Source organism: Passer domesticus, chromosome 1, assembly GCF_036417665.1.
Source record: "Passer domesticus isolate bPasDom1 chromosome 1, bPasDom1.hap1, whole genome shotgun sequence".
Taxonomy (NCBI): Eukaryota; Metazoa; Chordata; class Aves; order Passeriformes; family Passeridae; genus Passer; species Passer domesticus.
This window is the reverse complement of record NC_087474.1, coordinates 152,442,985-152,459,804: the sequence shown is the minus strand read 5'-3', so window position 1 is coordinate 152,459,804 and position 16,820 is coordinate 152,442,985. Positions and strand designations below refer to the sequence as shown.

The 16,820-nt window shown below is 39.5% G+C and overlaps 1 protein-coding gene across 4 annotated transcripts in view; it reads left to right on the top strand.

The window, feature by feature from the left end:
- Positions 1-16,820, top strand: part of ASAP1 (ArfGAP with SH3 domain, ankyrin repeat and PH domain 1) — a 144,056-nt gene that overhangs the window by 122,898 nt on the left and 4,338 nt on the right. For 2 of the 4 annotated variants that reach the window (XM_064397158.1, XM_064397165.1), the window contains exons 25-29: positions 4,721-4,882; positions 7,720-7,786; positions 9,808-9,866; positions 12,211-12,713; positions 16,466-16,588. In XM_064397158.1, coding sequence (XP_064253228.1) covers positions 4,721-4,882; positions 7,720-7,786; positions 9,808-9,866; positions 12,211-12,713; positions 16,466-16,588 — 914 coding nt within the window. The remainder of the gene's footprint in view (positions 1-4,720; positions 4,883-7,719; positions 7,787-9,807; positions 9,867-12,210; positions 12,714-16,465; positions 16,589-16,820) is intronic. The other 2 variants (XM_064397184.1, XM_064397175.1) reach the window with 1 other exon arrangement.

Here is a 16,820-nt window from a genome sequence, read left to right as displayed (position 1 = left end):
GAAAGCCTGATCTTTATAGTACGAAAAAGAGATAAAACACGACAACAGAGTACTGTAAGCATTTGCTTCCCAGGAACTGAGGAAAAGAAGCCTGACAAAAGGAAAAACTTCTGGGTCAAGTTTTTTGGGGTTTTGTTTTTGGTTTTTGGTTTTTGCTTGTGTTAGGAAAAATGTCCTTTACAAAATGTGAACTGAACTATGTGAGAAATCACAATTAAGACATCTATTGGAGAGGAAATGACTGGCTCAATTGCTGCCTGGTTAAAATAAAAAAAATAGCTTAGATCTAGTAACTGCTCTGATTATTGCTTAAAGATGCCTAGCCTTCTATAATTAAGAATATCACACAGGATTGTTTTGAGCTGCTGGTTTTACACACACATTTATGTGTGTATATACACAGACACGTGCTGTTGCTGAGGGAGCAGCCCTGGTCCTGGCACGGGAGGGATTCCTTAGCCAGGAGAACCTCAGGGCAGTGAGAAAGCTGAGGAGCCACAGCAGTGTGACAGCACAGCAGCTGAGGGGACATGGCAGGGCCAGGGCAGCAGGGCCCAGCCCAGATGTGTGTAAAGGAACCCTTAGCACCACAAACAGTGCAAGTGAGCAGGGCATGGTGTGCCAGTTTGGGTGGGAATTTGCATGGAATGACATGCAGGAAGGGGTGTAATTCTGCCAGCCTGAGCTGGGAGCAGTGGTATCTGCCACTGAGTTGTCAGAACACATTGAAAGAGCTTTAAAGTAGATTAGAAGGGGGAAATGGACAAAACCAGGCTTGCTCAAGGTAACCCTGGGGGCAGCACCCCAGTGTTTGATGGAGTGTGTGTGCCACTGAGGGCCTTTGGGCTCATAAGACATAAGGCATGGAAATGCCTCCAAACACTCTTGTAGAAATCAGGGCTTATCCCCCAAAAGGGTGTCAGGATCAATATCCCAACTGAAGTGCATCTACACCCCTGCACCCAGCACGGGCAGCAAACAGGAGGGGCTGGAAGCCATTGTGCAGCAGGAAATCTGCAGCTGCCATCCTTCTGGGATGACTGGCACACTGGAGTGCTGCAATGGATGGCTGTAAACCCTTCAGAAGGGACAGGCAAGGAGGGAGAGGCAGTGGGGCAGCCCTGTAGGCTGGGGACTGCTTTGAGTGTCTGAGCTGGATGATGGTGGCAGTAGGGTCGAGTGTTTGGTGGTAGGAACCAGAGAAAGGCCAACAGGCAGATGTCCTGGTGGGAATCTGCCAGGATGGAGAGGCCCCTTGAAGCAGCTGGGAGAAGTCTCACAATTGCTGGCCCTGTTCTCATGGGGCAGGAATGTCTAAGATGCATCTGGAGTGAGTGGAAGAGAACTTTGCTACTCAGCTGGTGAGGGAGCCAGCAAGGGAAGGCCCCTGCTGGACCTGCTGCTTGTGGAGAGAGGACTTGAGTGTGATGTAGGCTGCCTGGGGCACAGGGAATCAGGAATTCTTGGACAAGTCAGAGGGGGAGATCAGCAGAGCTGCCACCTCGCACTTCCAGGGGACAGATTTTGGCCTGTTTAGGAGCCTGGCTGACAAGAGTCCCCTGGGAAGCAGTCTAAAAGGAATCCAGGACATTCCTCAAGAAGGGAATCCCAAAGGCACAGGAGCAGAGATGTGGTTTAGGGGAGGACCTGGCAGTGTCCGACTCGATGATCTCAAAGGTCTTTCCCAATCTAAGTGACTCTGTGATACGGTATCTTTTATAATAATACAGACAGTTCATACATCAGCAGGTTTTGTATTACTTCACCAGTTGTTTCTATAAAATGGTTTTGATTCAAGCACTTTCCCTATGTTTTCTTTATTCAAAGCACGATGTCATTTTATACCTCTTTCTATAATGATGTTTTGAAGTTTTCCTTTACTTTGTTTTTATTTGACCATAAGTTATTTTTGTATTTCAGCCATGTAATAATTATTGTATGACTTTTGTAATCATATTTATTCCTTCTGTCAGTTTAATACAGAAACAAATGCTAGGAGTCTGAAAGCATTATTTATAATATCTTAAACACCTTTCCCCTGTCACTTTTGTATGCCATGGGAACTTCTGAAAGCTGTGAAGGTATTTTTTGCAACTCCTCAGTAATGTCTGGATATGTGTAATTAATGTGAAATCTAAAACGTTCCATATAAGCTAATTTAAGGGGTTTCTTTTTAATTCTACTACAGTTTATTTTTGTAGAGAAGATTTCTTCCTCTTATTGGCAATAGCTATTATTTATTATTTAAAGTTATTATTTCACTTCACGTCTGAAGTTGAATTTTTGCAATGCGCGCACAATAGCATTTCAGTGCCTTTGCTCCCGTTTTCCTGGCTCTGGGCTGGTTTGGGGCGGTTTGGGGCCGGTTTGGGGCAGTTTGGGGCCGTTTGGGGCCGTTTGGGGCGGTTTGTGAGCGGGGGGATGCGGTGCGCGCCGCCGCCGCCAGGGGGCGGTGGGAGCCGCGCTGCGGGCACCGGGACCGGGCGCGCTCCATTGGGGACAAGGGACAGGGACAAGGGACAGGGACAAGGGACAGGGACAAGGGACAACGCTGCCGGGACAGCCCGGCTGTGACCGCCGCTGCTTTTAGAGTTACCTTACTGTTAACAGCGGATATTGACTGTTCCTGCCCCCCTGCCATTCCTAAATACATTCGCATCGCATCACGAAGCAAAACAACCTTTGATTTGTATTTCTGAAAGAAAGAATTGGCATGTTGCTGGAGTTTAAGGGATCATCAATCAAAATTTAGAATGAGAAAAGTTGGTTTTGCTTTCAGAAATATCTCAAGGCACAGATTAAGTTATCTTGCTTATTTGAGCTCAATAAAGAAATTGAGAAAGGGTGAGGATGCAAACTGGGGAACCACCATTAAATGCACTGGCGTTTGACTTGTCAGTTAATGGTTTTGTGAACTTGGAAGCAAATTGAGAGGAACAGTTGCAAAATGTATAATTTGATTTACAAAAGCAACCGATTAATTAAGCTGGGCCCAAAATCTCTGCTGAGAGATTGAGAGATTGGGTTGAGAGATTGTCCTGCACAGCAGAAGGCGCTCCAGGATTGAATCTGGAAGAGAATAGATTGAATTACTGACTCATTAGGGACAGTTCTATTAATTTTTTCTTTTCTGTTTATAAGAAAGAGAGCAGTCACCTGCTGAAAATATCTGACAAACAGATTCATGCTTATAGAATCATTGAAGCTACTTTTGTCAATGTTAAATGTTTCACCTAAAGAATTTTAACAAATATTATTTCTCAATGATTTCTGTATTTCTATAATATATAATAATTTGGGAAGGAGTGCAGATATTGATAATTTCCAGGCTACCTATAGAGAATATTCATAAATATTTTTGAAGAAGGCAGCTCTAGCTTTGTGTGCTGCATGGTAAGATATATGTCAAGTAACTAAATGAAGGTTTTTGTCTCAAATTCTGTTCAAATAAGATAGCTTTTCAAAAATAAGCAAGTTGGTTCTACCGTGCTAAAAAATAGACTGACAACAGACTTGAAATTTCAGGTATAAATAGACTTTGCTTTTAAAGTTTTACGTCAATTTTCTGCATTTTTCTGGACTGATGGCAAAGCTGTCTGATGTGCAAACTCACTACAAGTGAAGACTGCAGTGAAGTCTGAGTTGTTGGTTAGATTAAAACAAGACAAAACCAACAAACCCACAAACTAACAAAAAGCACCCCAACAACAAACCCCCTGGAGCTGCTCTGGCCTGATGCAGAGCTCTGCAGGAGGTGTCCCAAGGCGTTTCTGAGGGCACTGGTGGCAGCTGACTCCAGCCGATGTCCCCTCGCTGCCGCCTGCGCCCGGCGCTGCTTCCCCTGGCCAGGGACCTTTGTGAAGGGCAATGCTGAGGCTGATTAGGAGCAACTCTTGTCTTCCCACTGAGTTATTTTGTCTTTCAAGCTGTATCTGTTCCCATATTGTGTAAAACATGCATTGTGTTGAATAATACTTGTGCCAGCATTAAATCAGAGGGAAATAAAAGTATTTAAGGCTAGGGTTGACTGCATAGGCTCTTATAAGCAGTGCTACCATGAAATATCTAATCTCAGTCCCAGAAAGCACTTCTCTGATGTTTATTTTATTCATGCCATGTACAACAATTTGCATTGCTTTTGGAATGCATAGTTTGATGTATTTGATCTACAGAAAAAATAGAAAAGAATTAAAGAAAATCTTAAGCTAAAAATCCAATTTTGAAGGTGAAAGGAAAATTTGTAGACATATTTTTATTTCTTTCCTCCTGCCTTCCAGTTTATTAACAAAATTTGTATGGGATGGTCTGGAGGGCTAAAAACCTCCCCACATATTAAAGCATATAGAATGTGCTTTCATTCTGGTATAAATTAACAGCTATTTTAATCCCATATGCTAAATATTACTTACTTTTAATATTTCATGATGCTTTTTTTTTTTTGAACAATGCCTAAAATTAGAAATCTTGGCACGATTAATCCTGTATTTTTTAAACATAAGTACGCATGTCATTCTATTGTCAAGTTGCTTGTATTCCCACAGCTGAGATGGTTAAAAATGTGGTGGATGTGTCGTTTAATCTAAACAGTGTTTTTGGCATGGCTTGTCTTTTTATTTTAGTCTTTTGCTGCACTTCACTGTGGGTCTGACTGTGAATTTTTCAGTGCTGCTTTGACGTTTATGCACATGTATTTGTAAGAAGGTTGTTTGTTATTTTGCAGGCCCACCTTCAACCCTCCCTCTAAGCACTCAAACCTCTAGTGGCAGCTCCACTCTTTCCAAGAAGAGACCACCTCCCCCACCCCCAGGACACAAAAGAACCCTCTCTGACCCACCAAGCCCACTACCTCATGGACCCCAGAATAAGGGCCCAATTCCTTGGGGTGAGTTTTGAAATGCAAATCAAAAGGGCAGGGGAAAAACCTTTATGATGGCTGATATATGATCTTTGGTTTCTTTTTACCTGGTGCTTGCTTTCCAATGATTGCAGCTTGATGTAACGCCAGCTCAGATAAATCAGCAGTTCCATCTCCTGTCACTGCCTCCCGGGCTGCCGCAGCCGAGTCTCACTTGAGAGAGCTGAAACTGCTCCACGCTGCCCTGGGGCCCATCCAGTCCCTCCCTGTCTCTGCCCTAGCTGCCCAGACTCTGCCCTCACCCCAGCCCCTCAGCCACTGCTCTCCTCTGCCTCTGTCCCTGCTGCTGCTGCTGCTGTGCCCAGCTCAGGGACCGGGGATGCAGCCTTGGGCCACCCAGAGCCACCGTGTCTGTGCAGGGTCACAGCTGCCACAGGAGTTCTGTCCGTGGGCTCTGGGCCACGCCTCTCCTCTAAAGTGTTCACACCTCGCTGGTGGGATTGTGTTGTCTTAATATGTATTTGGCTTTTGTGGTGTTGTCTGTACATACACAAAGACTGATAGATTTGCATCCTGCTACCAGCAGAAGTTACACAGAAACAGTGCATTTGAATTTTTATTTTTACCAGGATACCTTTCTGACATATGCTTTTTAGAACAATTTTCCAGGCTACTCAGATTCTTCCTCTTTTGAATAAACATTGCTCTATGCAGTCAAATTCTCTTGGTAGCTATAAATCTCAGGCCCATGTAATTTTCCTTGATTTTAGTTTTGGTGGCAGGATTTCCATGAATCTGCAAATTTTTAAACTGGAATCCAGCGATTACATAGGTGCATCATCCATACATTACTCGTATTTTAAGAGAATCCTCTCTCTATTCTAGTACAAACACACAATTACTAGCCTAAAATGAAAAAAAATTGCTAGACTAAATGCACCATTTTTTCAGCAAATTGAGTTAAATTTAGTAAATCATGGAGTACTCATGTGTGATTTAATCTAGGATTCAACATGAAGAAAAGTATAGAGTCCAATGAAAAACAAAGACTTTTTCTCAAGGAATAAAAATAAAGGAATATTTTCCATTCTCTATTTCTCAGAGGTCTGGGATATGGAAAAAATGTTTCCTATGTTGTGGAGTCCAACAGTTCTGTAATTTTTCAGAGGTAGTTCAGACATTTTGAAGAGCTTGGACTTTAAATATGTAAAAAATGTTAAATATTTAAGTCCAAAACAGCACCTAAAGTACCATATACGAGAATACTGTATAATGTAGCACTGTTAGGATGAAAGGTGTGGATAGGATTAGATGCTGAGCAGGTGTCAACTTTTCCTTAAACACATTAGGCAACAGATGAAGGAAGAAAAAAATATGGGAAAGGTGCAGGTGTGCAGTGGGAGATGAAGAAGCCTGTTAGAGCAGGGCCAAAGAAGAATATTGCTTTTCCTGTCTCTTCACTGCTTTTCAGGGCAAGTTAAACTTCAGTGGATTGAAGAGGGGCCTGTTCTCTCTATTTTTCTTAGCTGAAATCTGTACAAAAGCTTATTTCAAAGTCCATTTGTATTTTTAAGCAAGTATGAAATTTTGTGTTTATAAAAGAAGGAATTTCTTCTATCTGCCTTTGTGTTTTTTTGCTTAAGGGTATTGTCAGATGTTCACTGCTTTTCCTTTCAGAAGCTTTCTTCTGTGTTGTTATATTTCTTGCTATGTGGAATTTCAGCATTTGTCTTCTAATCTGTGCATTAATTGAAGTTTCAAGCAGAGCAGTCCTTAGCTTATGTCTAAGCAAATTGAGTTACTATTCAAGATGTTCTAAAAATGTCATTTAGATTATTTTGTATTTCCATAGCAACCATGAGATATTTTTCCCTCCTTTATCCATAGGATCTGCATGTTTGCTGTTTTACCTTAGTTCCTTTTTTGCACCACTTTTAAACACAAACATATTTTTAGCAAGGCACAGCATGAGCCTTTTCTGCTGTTTCATTTAGACATCAATGTGCCAAGAATGGTATTTAGAAAAATGTGTCATTCTTTTGAATGAGAAGTATTTTGTGTTCTTGGATCATTAAATGTCACTTTGCATCTATTTCAATGACAAAATTTACTAATGGTTGTTGAAGCTGGTTTTGAGATTGACGTGCTGTAAAAGGAGAGGCAAAGGGGATGAAAAGGCACTAAACCAAAGGAGTTGGTGTCATTATACCTTGAAAATGGTGACTGCTAATGAAGAGAAGCTTTCTGCTGAAGGAGTCCAGAGCACTTGGGTTTGGATTTTGCTGCCTTTTGACAGAATTCGGTATACCCAGGATCTTTTCTTTACCAATGGCAGATTATGAGAACATACAAACTTAGTCACTAAATCAGTAAAGGCTGTTCTTTGCATAAGATAAAATACCAATCCTTAGAAATTTAATGTTTTGTGAATAAAATCATATTCATGGTGGTTTTCAAAAGATTTTTTGCCTCAAAGTGCAAAATGTAAACATCAGTGAATAATGTATCTGATACTGGCCTGCTGTATCTCCTTCTATTCAGAGAAAATTGAAACACTATTTCAAAACAAATGCCCTACAGCAATGTCATTCAATCTTCCCTTGCCAGGAGATGAGAGTTACCAGTGAGTTGTTTTAAAATGTGTTATATGAAAGGTCATCTTGGATTATTTTGGTCCCTCCTGCTTTTTCAGCTACAAAATTATTAATAAAGAATAAATTTATAAAACATATTTTAGATATGTTATATAGAAGATGCATAGAGGAATACACGTTTTGTTTTAAATTGCACCCTCTGTTGATTATATTTCAGTTATCCTAATGATTTTTTTTTTTTTGTTTTTAATTGTCCTTTTTTCACCTCAGGTAATGATTTGGGCCCACCTTCAACTAAGGCTGCAAACAAGTTTGAGGGCATGTCTCAGCAGTCAAGGTAAAATCTGCATTATATGAAGGCAAAGATGAAAATTTAAATAAAGATAACGAATTTGTAAATTAGAAAAGAAAAGCCTTTCATAGGAAATAAAATCCTAGCTATGTTTCTTATTAGTTTTCTGCATGCCCTACATGCATACAAATCCTTTGGCTGCACTGAGCCTCCCACGCTGTGCTCCTCGCTGTCCTGCACAATCCTTCCTTTGAGCGGGATGGACAGAACGCCTTGTGCCCGAATCTCTCTGCTGCTCCTACAGAAGTGCTCTCCCAGCTGGGGAATGCTGCCTCAGACCACGGTCCAGCAGGACAAAAGTTGTATTTTCATGTCTCCTGGAATTTCATTCTATCTGCTTCAGTGTGAGGTGGCAGTGTCACTCTGGGTACAGGCTGGCATCGAAGATGGCTCTGTAAGAGAGAGAGTTCATCTCAGTCTTCCAGTTTAGCTGTTTTCCACTCTGTCAGGCTCCTGTGCTGCCACACAGTCTGCAGTAACACAAACTGCTTTTAGCTCCTAGTTCATCAACTCTGTCCATTACAAGTGTCTTTTTCAATAGCTGGAGCAGTAAGGACAGCCATACATTGCTGTCACTTAGGGTTTGCTACTTCTCTAGCTGTGCTGTGATTCCAAAGTCCCGAGGTTCAGAGCATGGTGATTCCAACAAGCACCTGCCTCAGGTACACAGCCTTGCATGACCACCAGTGAGTGGGATGGGCCGTGGCTGGGGATGGATGTGTAACCTCAGACAGGGCACAGCAGAAGATGTGTAGGAAGAGTTTCTGGACACCCCCAGACTGTGATCTGGCTTGTCAGGACAGGGAGACACAGCTGCCTTCCCATGTTTGCTGAATCCATCCAGCTGGCATGGGCATTCAGGGGAAAAATGGTAGTGTTCCACAGCACAGAGAGCTGAGCCCATCCTAAGTTCTTGCCAGACAAGGGTAAATTGTGCTCCTTGTACTCCATGGCATTAGAGAAAGGCTGAGGTAGGAGCTGGGCTTTGATGATCTTTGTGGGCCCCTTCCAATTCAGGATATTCTGTTTCTGTGATGTATTGAATCAAGATTGAGCTTGGCTGTTCTTTCAATTTCATGTCGTGATGTATTTTTGCTATTTAAAAAACAGCTAGAAATTAAAATGGTTTTATCATGCTCATTTTGAAATGTTGGCTGTAGAGACAAGCAATACCAGAATTAAGGCAGATGATGCAGAAGAGTCTCTGCTCTGTTGAACATACATTGGCAGCTTTCTCACTCTTTTTTTTTTTTGTTTTTGAATCATTATTTTGAGCTGATACTGATTTTTATGTATTGATTTTTATGCCTTAAATCAATTTGCTTTATTCTCTTCTTCCACATTCCTTTTCTATAAAAGTGACTTAGGTGTGGTTTTAAAAGAAAAACTTTGGTGGGAATAGCTAACATATGTGCAGTACAGGTTGACAGAGTAAAGCATGTTGTTTTCCCACAATCATCAGTATTTCCTGGGAGTAGCAGAGACTTTTCTCTTCCTGCAGCAGAGTGTGTGTGATGCAATACCATACATGTGCAGGAGGCTGCAAGGTGTAGGCTCAGTCCTGGAAAGCTTCACTGACATAAAGCACAGATTATGTTTTGTATGTTTCAGTATAATTATAAATATTATAATTATATTTGTTCTTTTGAAGAACAAATTTTTCTTAAGGTTCAGGATCTGCCCACAGAGTTGGTCTTTCAGCTTCACCTGTTTTCAAAGTACATTTTGCATGTACCATCATTCATAGAATATATCTGCCCCATAGTATTGAAGTTGTGTAGGATTTGTATGTCTTTTTCTCTGAAAAAGCCCCAGTTAATTCTTAACAATGCTTTGAGTTTTGGGATTTATCCACGGACAAAGTGATTATACAAAAGGAGCAAAATAAATTTGGGGTTTTTTTGGGATTTTTTATTTATGGATGTATAAATGGGGGAAATGAAAAATAAGTTATAAGAAATTTTATAACAGTTGTAAGCACTAATAATTCACATTTGTTGATTTAGCACTGGGACTGCAAAGACTGCACTTGGCCCTAGAGTTCTTCCCAAACTACCTCAGAAAGGTAAGAAATATCTTTGTGGCTATTCTCATAATGGCATCTTTCAAATGTGGGTGAAAGTAGATATTTGTTTTAAATATATGGATCTTTTCAGCAGAAATTTCATTTCTAAAATGCCACAAACCATGAAAGCATCACAAAACTGAAAGGATTTTAGAAGATGGGGGAGGCTTTTATTAAACTGAAAAAAATACACCTAGGGAGGAAAAATATAAATCATGAACTTATTGAAGCTGGAAGAGACCTCAGGAGGTCTTGTGGTCCAGTCCAGCACTCGGAGCAGGGCCAGCTTTCTGCCATGAGAGCAGGTTGCTCAAGGCCAGTCACATTTTGAGTGTCTCCATGGATGACTTCTCTGGGCTTCTGTTTCCATCCTAGACCACTCTCATTGGTAGTTTTGGGTTTTTTCCTATTGTCTCCAAGTCCCATTTCTTGACAGCTTGGAGCAAACTGTACCTGTGCCACGTTCTGGCAATCGGGGTTATGGTCAGTGCAACTCCTTGGGAAAGAATCAGGTGCTGTTCCATGCTGACTTATTTATCAGTGACAAGCTTGCTGAGACCATCATCCCAGGGAACCTTTCTTTTGGAAATGCTCTTTCCTAAGCTCTTTAAACTCACACTGCAAGTTTGTTTGTTTTGGTTTGTTTTTTTTTCTTGAGTTGACTATAAAGTAGAAAGTAGACCTACTTCAGACTATTCTATCTGAATACAATAGCCATGAAAAATACATTTATATCTGTATGAATGGATGATCACAATAGAGCCTGAAGATCAGGAAATGCTGCTTGTCCAAAATTCTGAAGCCACATGTCTGAAACTGAGAGTGCAAATAATTTTTTTAAGAGAAAAAGCAAATGTTAATTTTTAACTTTGTTAAATTACAATTGTTCTGACATCTTCTGTTTTGAAAGAGACACCAGTGATGCACGGGGGTGGCACTGTGAAGGAAGTCAACACTTCCTGGATTTAAAATTATTTAGGTGAAAATTTAATTAGGTCCAAATCAAAGCACTTTGATAAGGGCTGCTATCAGAGTTTTTCATATCATCTACTCACATCTGAAACCCATGTAGATGATCAGTGTGTGTGCATTTGATGTGAGGTGAGCCAAGGGCACAGAAATATACAGGGATTAACACAGACATATTTTTAAATCAGACATCTGATAGTAATTATACAATTTCTTTCATGGAAACTATGCAAATGGGTTTGGTTTGGGGTGTTTTGTTAGTAAGGGGTTTTTTGGGGGGGAGGGTTTGGTTGGTGGGGTTTTTTTATTGAGGTTTTTTTTTTGTTTGTTTGTTTTGGGGTTTTTTTGTTTTGCTTTTCTGTTTTGATTTGGTTTTTTTGGTATAAGTAACCATAAATATATAATGAAAGTGTTATTGAAGTGTGTGATTATCCAAAGGGAGTGAGGCCACTTTTTTGGCCTATTAGAATATGATACTAAAGCAGTGCTGAATGCAGTAGGAAAATGTTCCTTCTAGTTGAAATGTGTTGCTTTCATCACAGGTTGTAAATTTTTTCTCTCTTCCCCGTTCATCTGTTTTAACATTAGGGCTGTTTGAGTTAGGAGGTTGTGGTTGGGGATTTTTAGTGTGTACCAATGGTTTTGTTTTTTGAGGTAGCTTTCAGTTGAGTTTTCTTAGGGAGCTTAGCAGTGAAATCAAGAGATGACACTAGGAAAAAGAACTGTTTGAAAATCTAGTTTCAGTTTCCTTCCATGGAATCTGCAAAATACACATTTTAAAACTTCAGTCTTTACTAATTTACTGAATTGTAAATATATACAATAATTCATTTTTTCTTAGTGTGAATGTCTACAGTACAGTATGTTCTATACACTGCATAGACAGATATATGTGCTCACTCTCTTCTGAGAGATTTTACAGGTACTAATCCTGAGAGTCAGGTGGTTTTTTGTATGGAATTGAACTGTATATGTGAGTAATTGTGATTAAAAATAAATTTTGTTACAGTCATGTCAATTGGTCTATAGATGGTTTTGCAAAGTCTTTTATTATATTTCATAGTTTTTGGTTTAGATCCAAAAAGTGATTCACTTTATTTCATTTGAAGTAAATGGTCTATGAATTGACACCTAATAGCTGTTGGAATAAGCACTGCTGGCCTCCAGGAGGAGCAATTAAATGAGACCTCAGTGAACAAGGGTCACGTGAAGTTGTATTATCCTGCTTTTGTTATAGACTAAGAAGAGTTATGGGCAGTTATGGGACTCAGTGACCACGTAGTCATTGACACAACTGCAGTTTTGATATATGCCTAACTCCCTAATATTAAAATATTAAGATTGTGAAAAACATTGTTTTGCTTTTCTGTTTTAGTGGCACTAAGAAAAATAGAAACCAGTCATCATCTTTCAATAGATAAATCCCATCAGCACATGGAAATGTTTCAGAAGCCCTCACTGTCCATCGATATACCACAGAAACCACAGCCTGGAGACCTGCCCCCAAAGCCTCTGCCTCTGGAATTAACTCAGAAACCTCAAGTGGGAGATTTACCCCCAAAGCCTGGAGAACTACCCCCAAAGCCTCAGCTAGGAGACTTGCCACCAAAACCACAGCTTGGAGACTTACCTCCAAAGCCACAAGTGAAGGACCTTCCTCCAAAACCTCAGCTAGGAGAGCTGTTGGCTAAAACTCAAGGTGGAGAAGCAGCACCCAAGGCTCAGCCCTCAGAGGCAAATCAAAAATCTCACTCCATAGATCTTTCTCCAAACGTACAATCCAGAGATACCGTCCAAAGGCAAGCATCTGAAGAGTCTAATGACATAACACACACCCTGCCAGAAACCCCTGTGCCACTTCCCAGGAAAATAAATATGGTAGGTATTACTCCAGCTCCTTGCCTAGGGAAGGCTTTGAAGTTACTGTAGGACTTTCTGTGCACCCTTGAGCTGTGCACTCAAGGCAACATAAAGCTATGGGCTGGGGTGGGAAATGAGGGTCTCGTTTTGTGCCCCAAAGCAGCTTCAGCAAGTGTTGGGGGTTTTCAAGGCCTCCTGCATGCTCAAACAAATACTTGCAATATAAAACAATAACCGTGGGAGCATGACAATGTATTTAGATTTGTTTGGATTAATGTATTTATTATATTTATGCCAATCACAACTCTGAATGAATTGATGGTTTTCTCTGTTGCCTTTGCTCACGGGTCTATGTGCCTTAGATTGGTAGAATATTTCTATATTTGACTTCGTAAGCTTTAAGAAGGGATGTTAGCATCTGTTGTCAGTAGGTGCAAAATTTAAAGTAAAGTCAACTGTGACAAAATAGTAAATGTCCCTATTGTGAGTATTTAATGTTTATAATGGTTGAGGTGTAGGTTCAGATGTATTGATGAAGTGGCAAGTTGCTGCATGGTGTGTAGTTGTAGATCTGGAACTCCAACTTGATTCCAATTCCCAAAATATCTTGCTGTTCATCTTTCTAACCAGTACAATTTTCAGCGGAGGATTTTTAATGCCTATGTAGGTTGAGATAACTGAAACTCCAGAGCTCTCTTAAGATTTTCATCATGAAGAATACATCAAAAGGGAGATGGCTTTGTTTGTCAAATTGGCTATGCAAAGCACTTATGTATAAAGGAAATAAAACTTCATCCTAGTGAAATAGTGAAAGCAGAGGGTGTTTCTGCCTTGTGCTTTTGTGAGGAAGAGCCCCATGGAGCCATAATTCTGCTTGGCTTTCTGACATGGACTTGCCTGTAAGCTCCTGTCTGAACTGAGGACAGAGTTGTTGCTGGGGCTTCCTGAGTATTCTGGAATTTAAATATTACAGGGATCAGATCAAAAAATGTTTGTTTATTTATGTAGTTTTAAATATAAGCAGCCAAATGATGCTGGTCATTCTCAGCTACTTGTCACTTTATTAAAGAAGAAAAGAAAGCAAATAATGGATTACCTTTTTCGTTTGGTTACTTTTGGCTTTTTTTAAATTGTTACCCTACTGTATACAGAAAAATTCTGAGGAGAGGTTCTTTGTTCTCTAAACTCAGCCATTTTCATAGGTGCAGTAAATTAAATAATTCCACTGTTGTGCAGTGATAGAAGCTATTCTATATCTTCCCTATGTGTGTGTATATATATATATATATATATATGTATGTATCACGACATTTTTGCACATATTTGCATGCACACTTGTGTCTCTTCATGTTCAGTGCAAACTTTTTTGCTGGAGTGATAATGTGCAAGGATTCCTCTGAAATGTATCTTGCCTCCATTTTCATCCTTTGGCTGGTGAAGTGCTTCATCCCAGTGAGACCCACGCCAGCAGCCACAGAACTCATGGGCACCTCTCTCTTGGGCTTGACTATTTAGCCACTAAACAGAGAAGCATAGGTTTTTTTATTGGTGTTTAAAAAAAAATTAATTGTTCAGAAATGTAATTTAAAAATTCCAATACTGATAATTTATAAAGGCTTGAAAGGATATTTTTAGAGAAACAAAACTTGCACTGAGTGCTCCTGAAATCACACTGAGCACTTGAGCATTCTTTTGTGTGTATGAGGTGGCTTCTATAAAGGAGACAAAATACTCATTTTTAAAGAAAAAAAAAACGTGTTGAATTTAAATAAGAGCATGGTTGGATTATTAATAATCACAGCATCTCACTACTGTTCAGTTTTAAGCATAAAATCTCTGGTAATAAGCACTTGTTGGGTACAGGGAATCAGTTGGTGGTGGGTATTTGTTTTTAACTCACAGATTACATTTCCTGGAATTGTTTCCATTTCTTTACACAACAATGCCATCAACTGTTCTGGAACATGAACAAAATATGTTCTGGAACATATGTGCTCTCTACATAGCCATCCTTTTTTGTACCTTCCCATGATTAAATAGACCTTGAACTTAAATGCTGCTTTTTTGCTGTTCTCCGTGAAAGGAATAAAATGTTAAAATCTGATGGAACCAGAGTAATTACCATCATTTCTTATGTGCTTTTACAAGCTGAGTTCCATACAGTTTTGTAAGTTTAGAGGAATGTGAATTTCTTTATTCTTTTTATTGAACAAGACAGTTTTTAACTTGCAGAAGTAGTTGCTTCCCTTCATCACTGGAAGATTGATTGGGAGGGAACACTCTTGGCTTGTAAAGGTTCTCTGGAGTTGAAAGCTGGGCCTGTCCCTAAGCACCCATTCCTATTGAATTCCAGTCCCTAGGGCTAGATGAGATTTTGTTTAAATTATATCAAGATATTTTTAAGAAAGGAGGAAGCATTCTTTGAAGTGACTTCTCACTGCAGCAAACCTTTGCTGTAGAAAAAAATCCTTGATCTCATATGATCTTCAGGTATTTATCTTAATTTGTTTTGGGTATGTTGGTTTTTTTTTAGTTTTATGTTGTGTTAACTGCTTTCTCCCTTAAATCTCCCTTTTTAATTATTACTTTTCTGTGCCTTGAGTTTAGTGTGAGTGCTTTTTTCATTGGGTCTATTCTGCTGTTGAGCTGCAGGGATTTTTTTTTTTGCCAAAACATGGAGGAATTTCAAGTGGGTAGGTAACAGCAAAGAGAAGACTCCCTAGGAAATTTCCTCTGTGAAGTTAGTTTTGGCTCATATTCCTCTAAACCTGCTGACTTCCCTTCATAGCCCTTCTGCTTCTCATCTCCTTCTGCTCTTCTTGGGTTTTTGCATTCTTGTTAACTGATTACTTCTGTTAAAAGAATTAACTGTAGGTTTTGAAGAGGTGTGGATATGAAAATAGAGGAATATAAAGTAGCCAAGAGTGTTTTGCTGTGAATATTGCTTACTTACTCTATTTGGAAATAATTTAAGTCATCTTCCCTACCATAAGAAACATATGTTTGGGGAGGAGTCCGTGGCTGAGGCTTTTTTCATATGAATTAGCAGTATGCAGCAAAGTATGACCTAGAAAATACTTGGACTCAGAATGGTAGAGCTGTGAGAATATCTAGTGTGAATTATCATCAGAAAATAGTACTGCCATCTGACATTAAGGTAATTTTAGTAAGTAATTGCTAACATTTGGATGGAAAAATCTCTAAAAAAAATAATTTCCAGTCCTGTAAGCAGATTTGAAATCAAAGAATCCTGTATTTTTGCACTAGATCCAAAACCAAAACTGTAAGGAATACTGGGATTCCAATGCAGCATTTTCCTCAGTCCTTACCTCTCTTGGAACATTTAGAGGAGACTGGATTTAAATTTCTGTTCATGGTAGGTTTATTGAGGAAGTATGTATTAAAGGAGAAGGAGGGTGTTTGCGGACTAGAACAATGTAAAGACATTATTTAAACTTTCTTCACCAGAGGAAACAGAGGTTACTTAATCCCTCTTAAGGGTCACATGTTAAGCGCGATAAATTACATTCTGCTGGGAGTTCTAAATCTAAAGGAAAAAAAAAAACCACTACACCTGTGTAGGTAACTTTTTATTTTTTTTTAATCCTTGTTGAAGCAGAGTTTTTGTATTTCTATATTCCTAGTTGCAGGGAAAGTAATTTATAGTCTTCACTTTCTTGTAAAAACACAACTAAAAGGCAAAAATCATATCATATATATTTTTTCTCTGTTTCTCATGTCCTTCATTTCAAACTTCATTCTATTTTTAGGGGAAAAACAAAGTTAGGCGAGTGAAGACCATTTATGACTGTCAGGCAGATAATGATGATGAACTCACATTTGTTGAAGGAGAAGTAATTATTGTAACTGGTGAAGAGGACCAAGAGTGGTGGGTATGTATCTTTCCCTTTTACAGTTCCACATAATTTCTTTATGACTTTTATAGGAAAGCCTCTTTTTCCAAATGTGGAGGATTTATTTTTTTATTTTTGCTTGTAGGTGATGGGTTTTGTTTTAGTTTTGCTTTTATTTTTGTTCGGTGTCTTTTTGCCTGAGTTAACAGCCAGCCCTTAAACTTCCATTAGAGAAAACCCCTTTTATCTGGGAGGGAGAATCTGTTAGAAC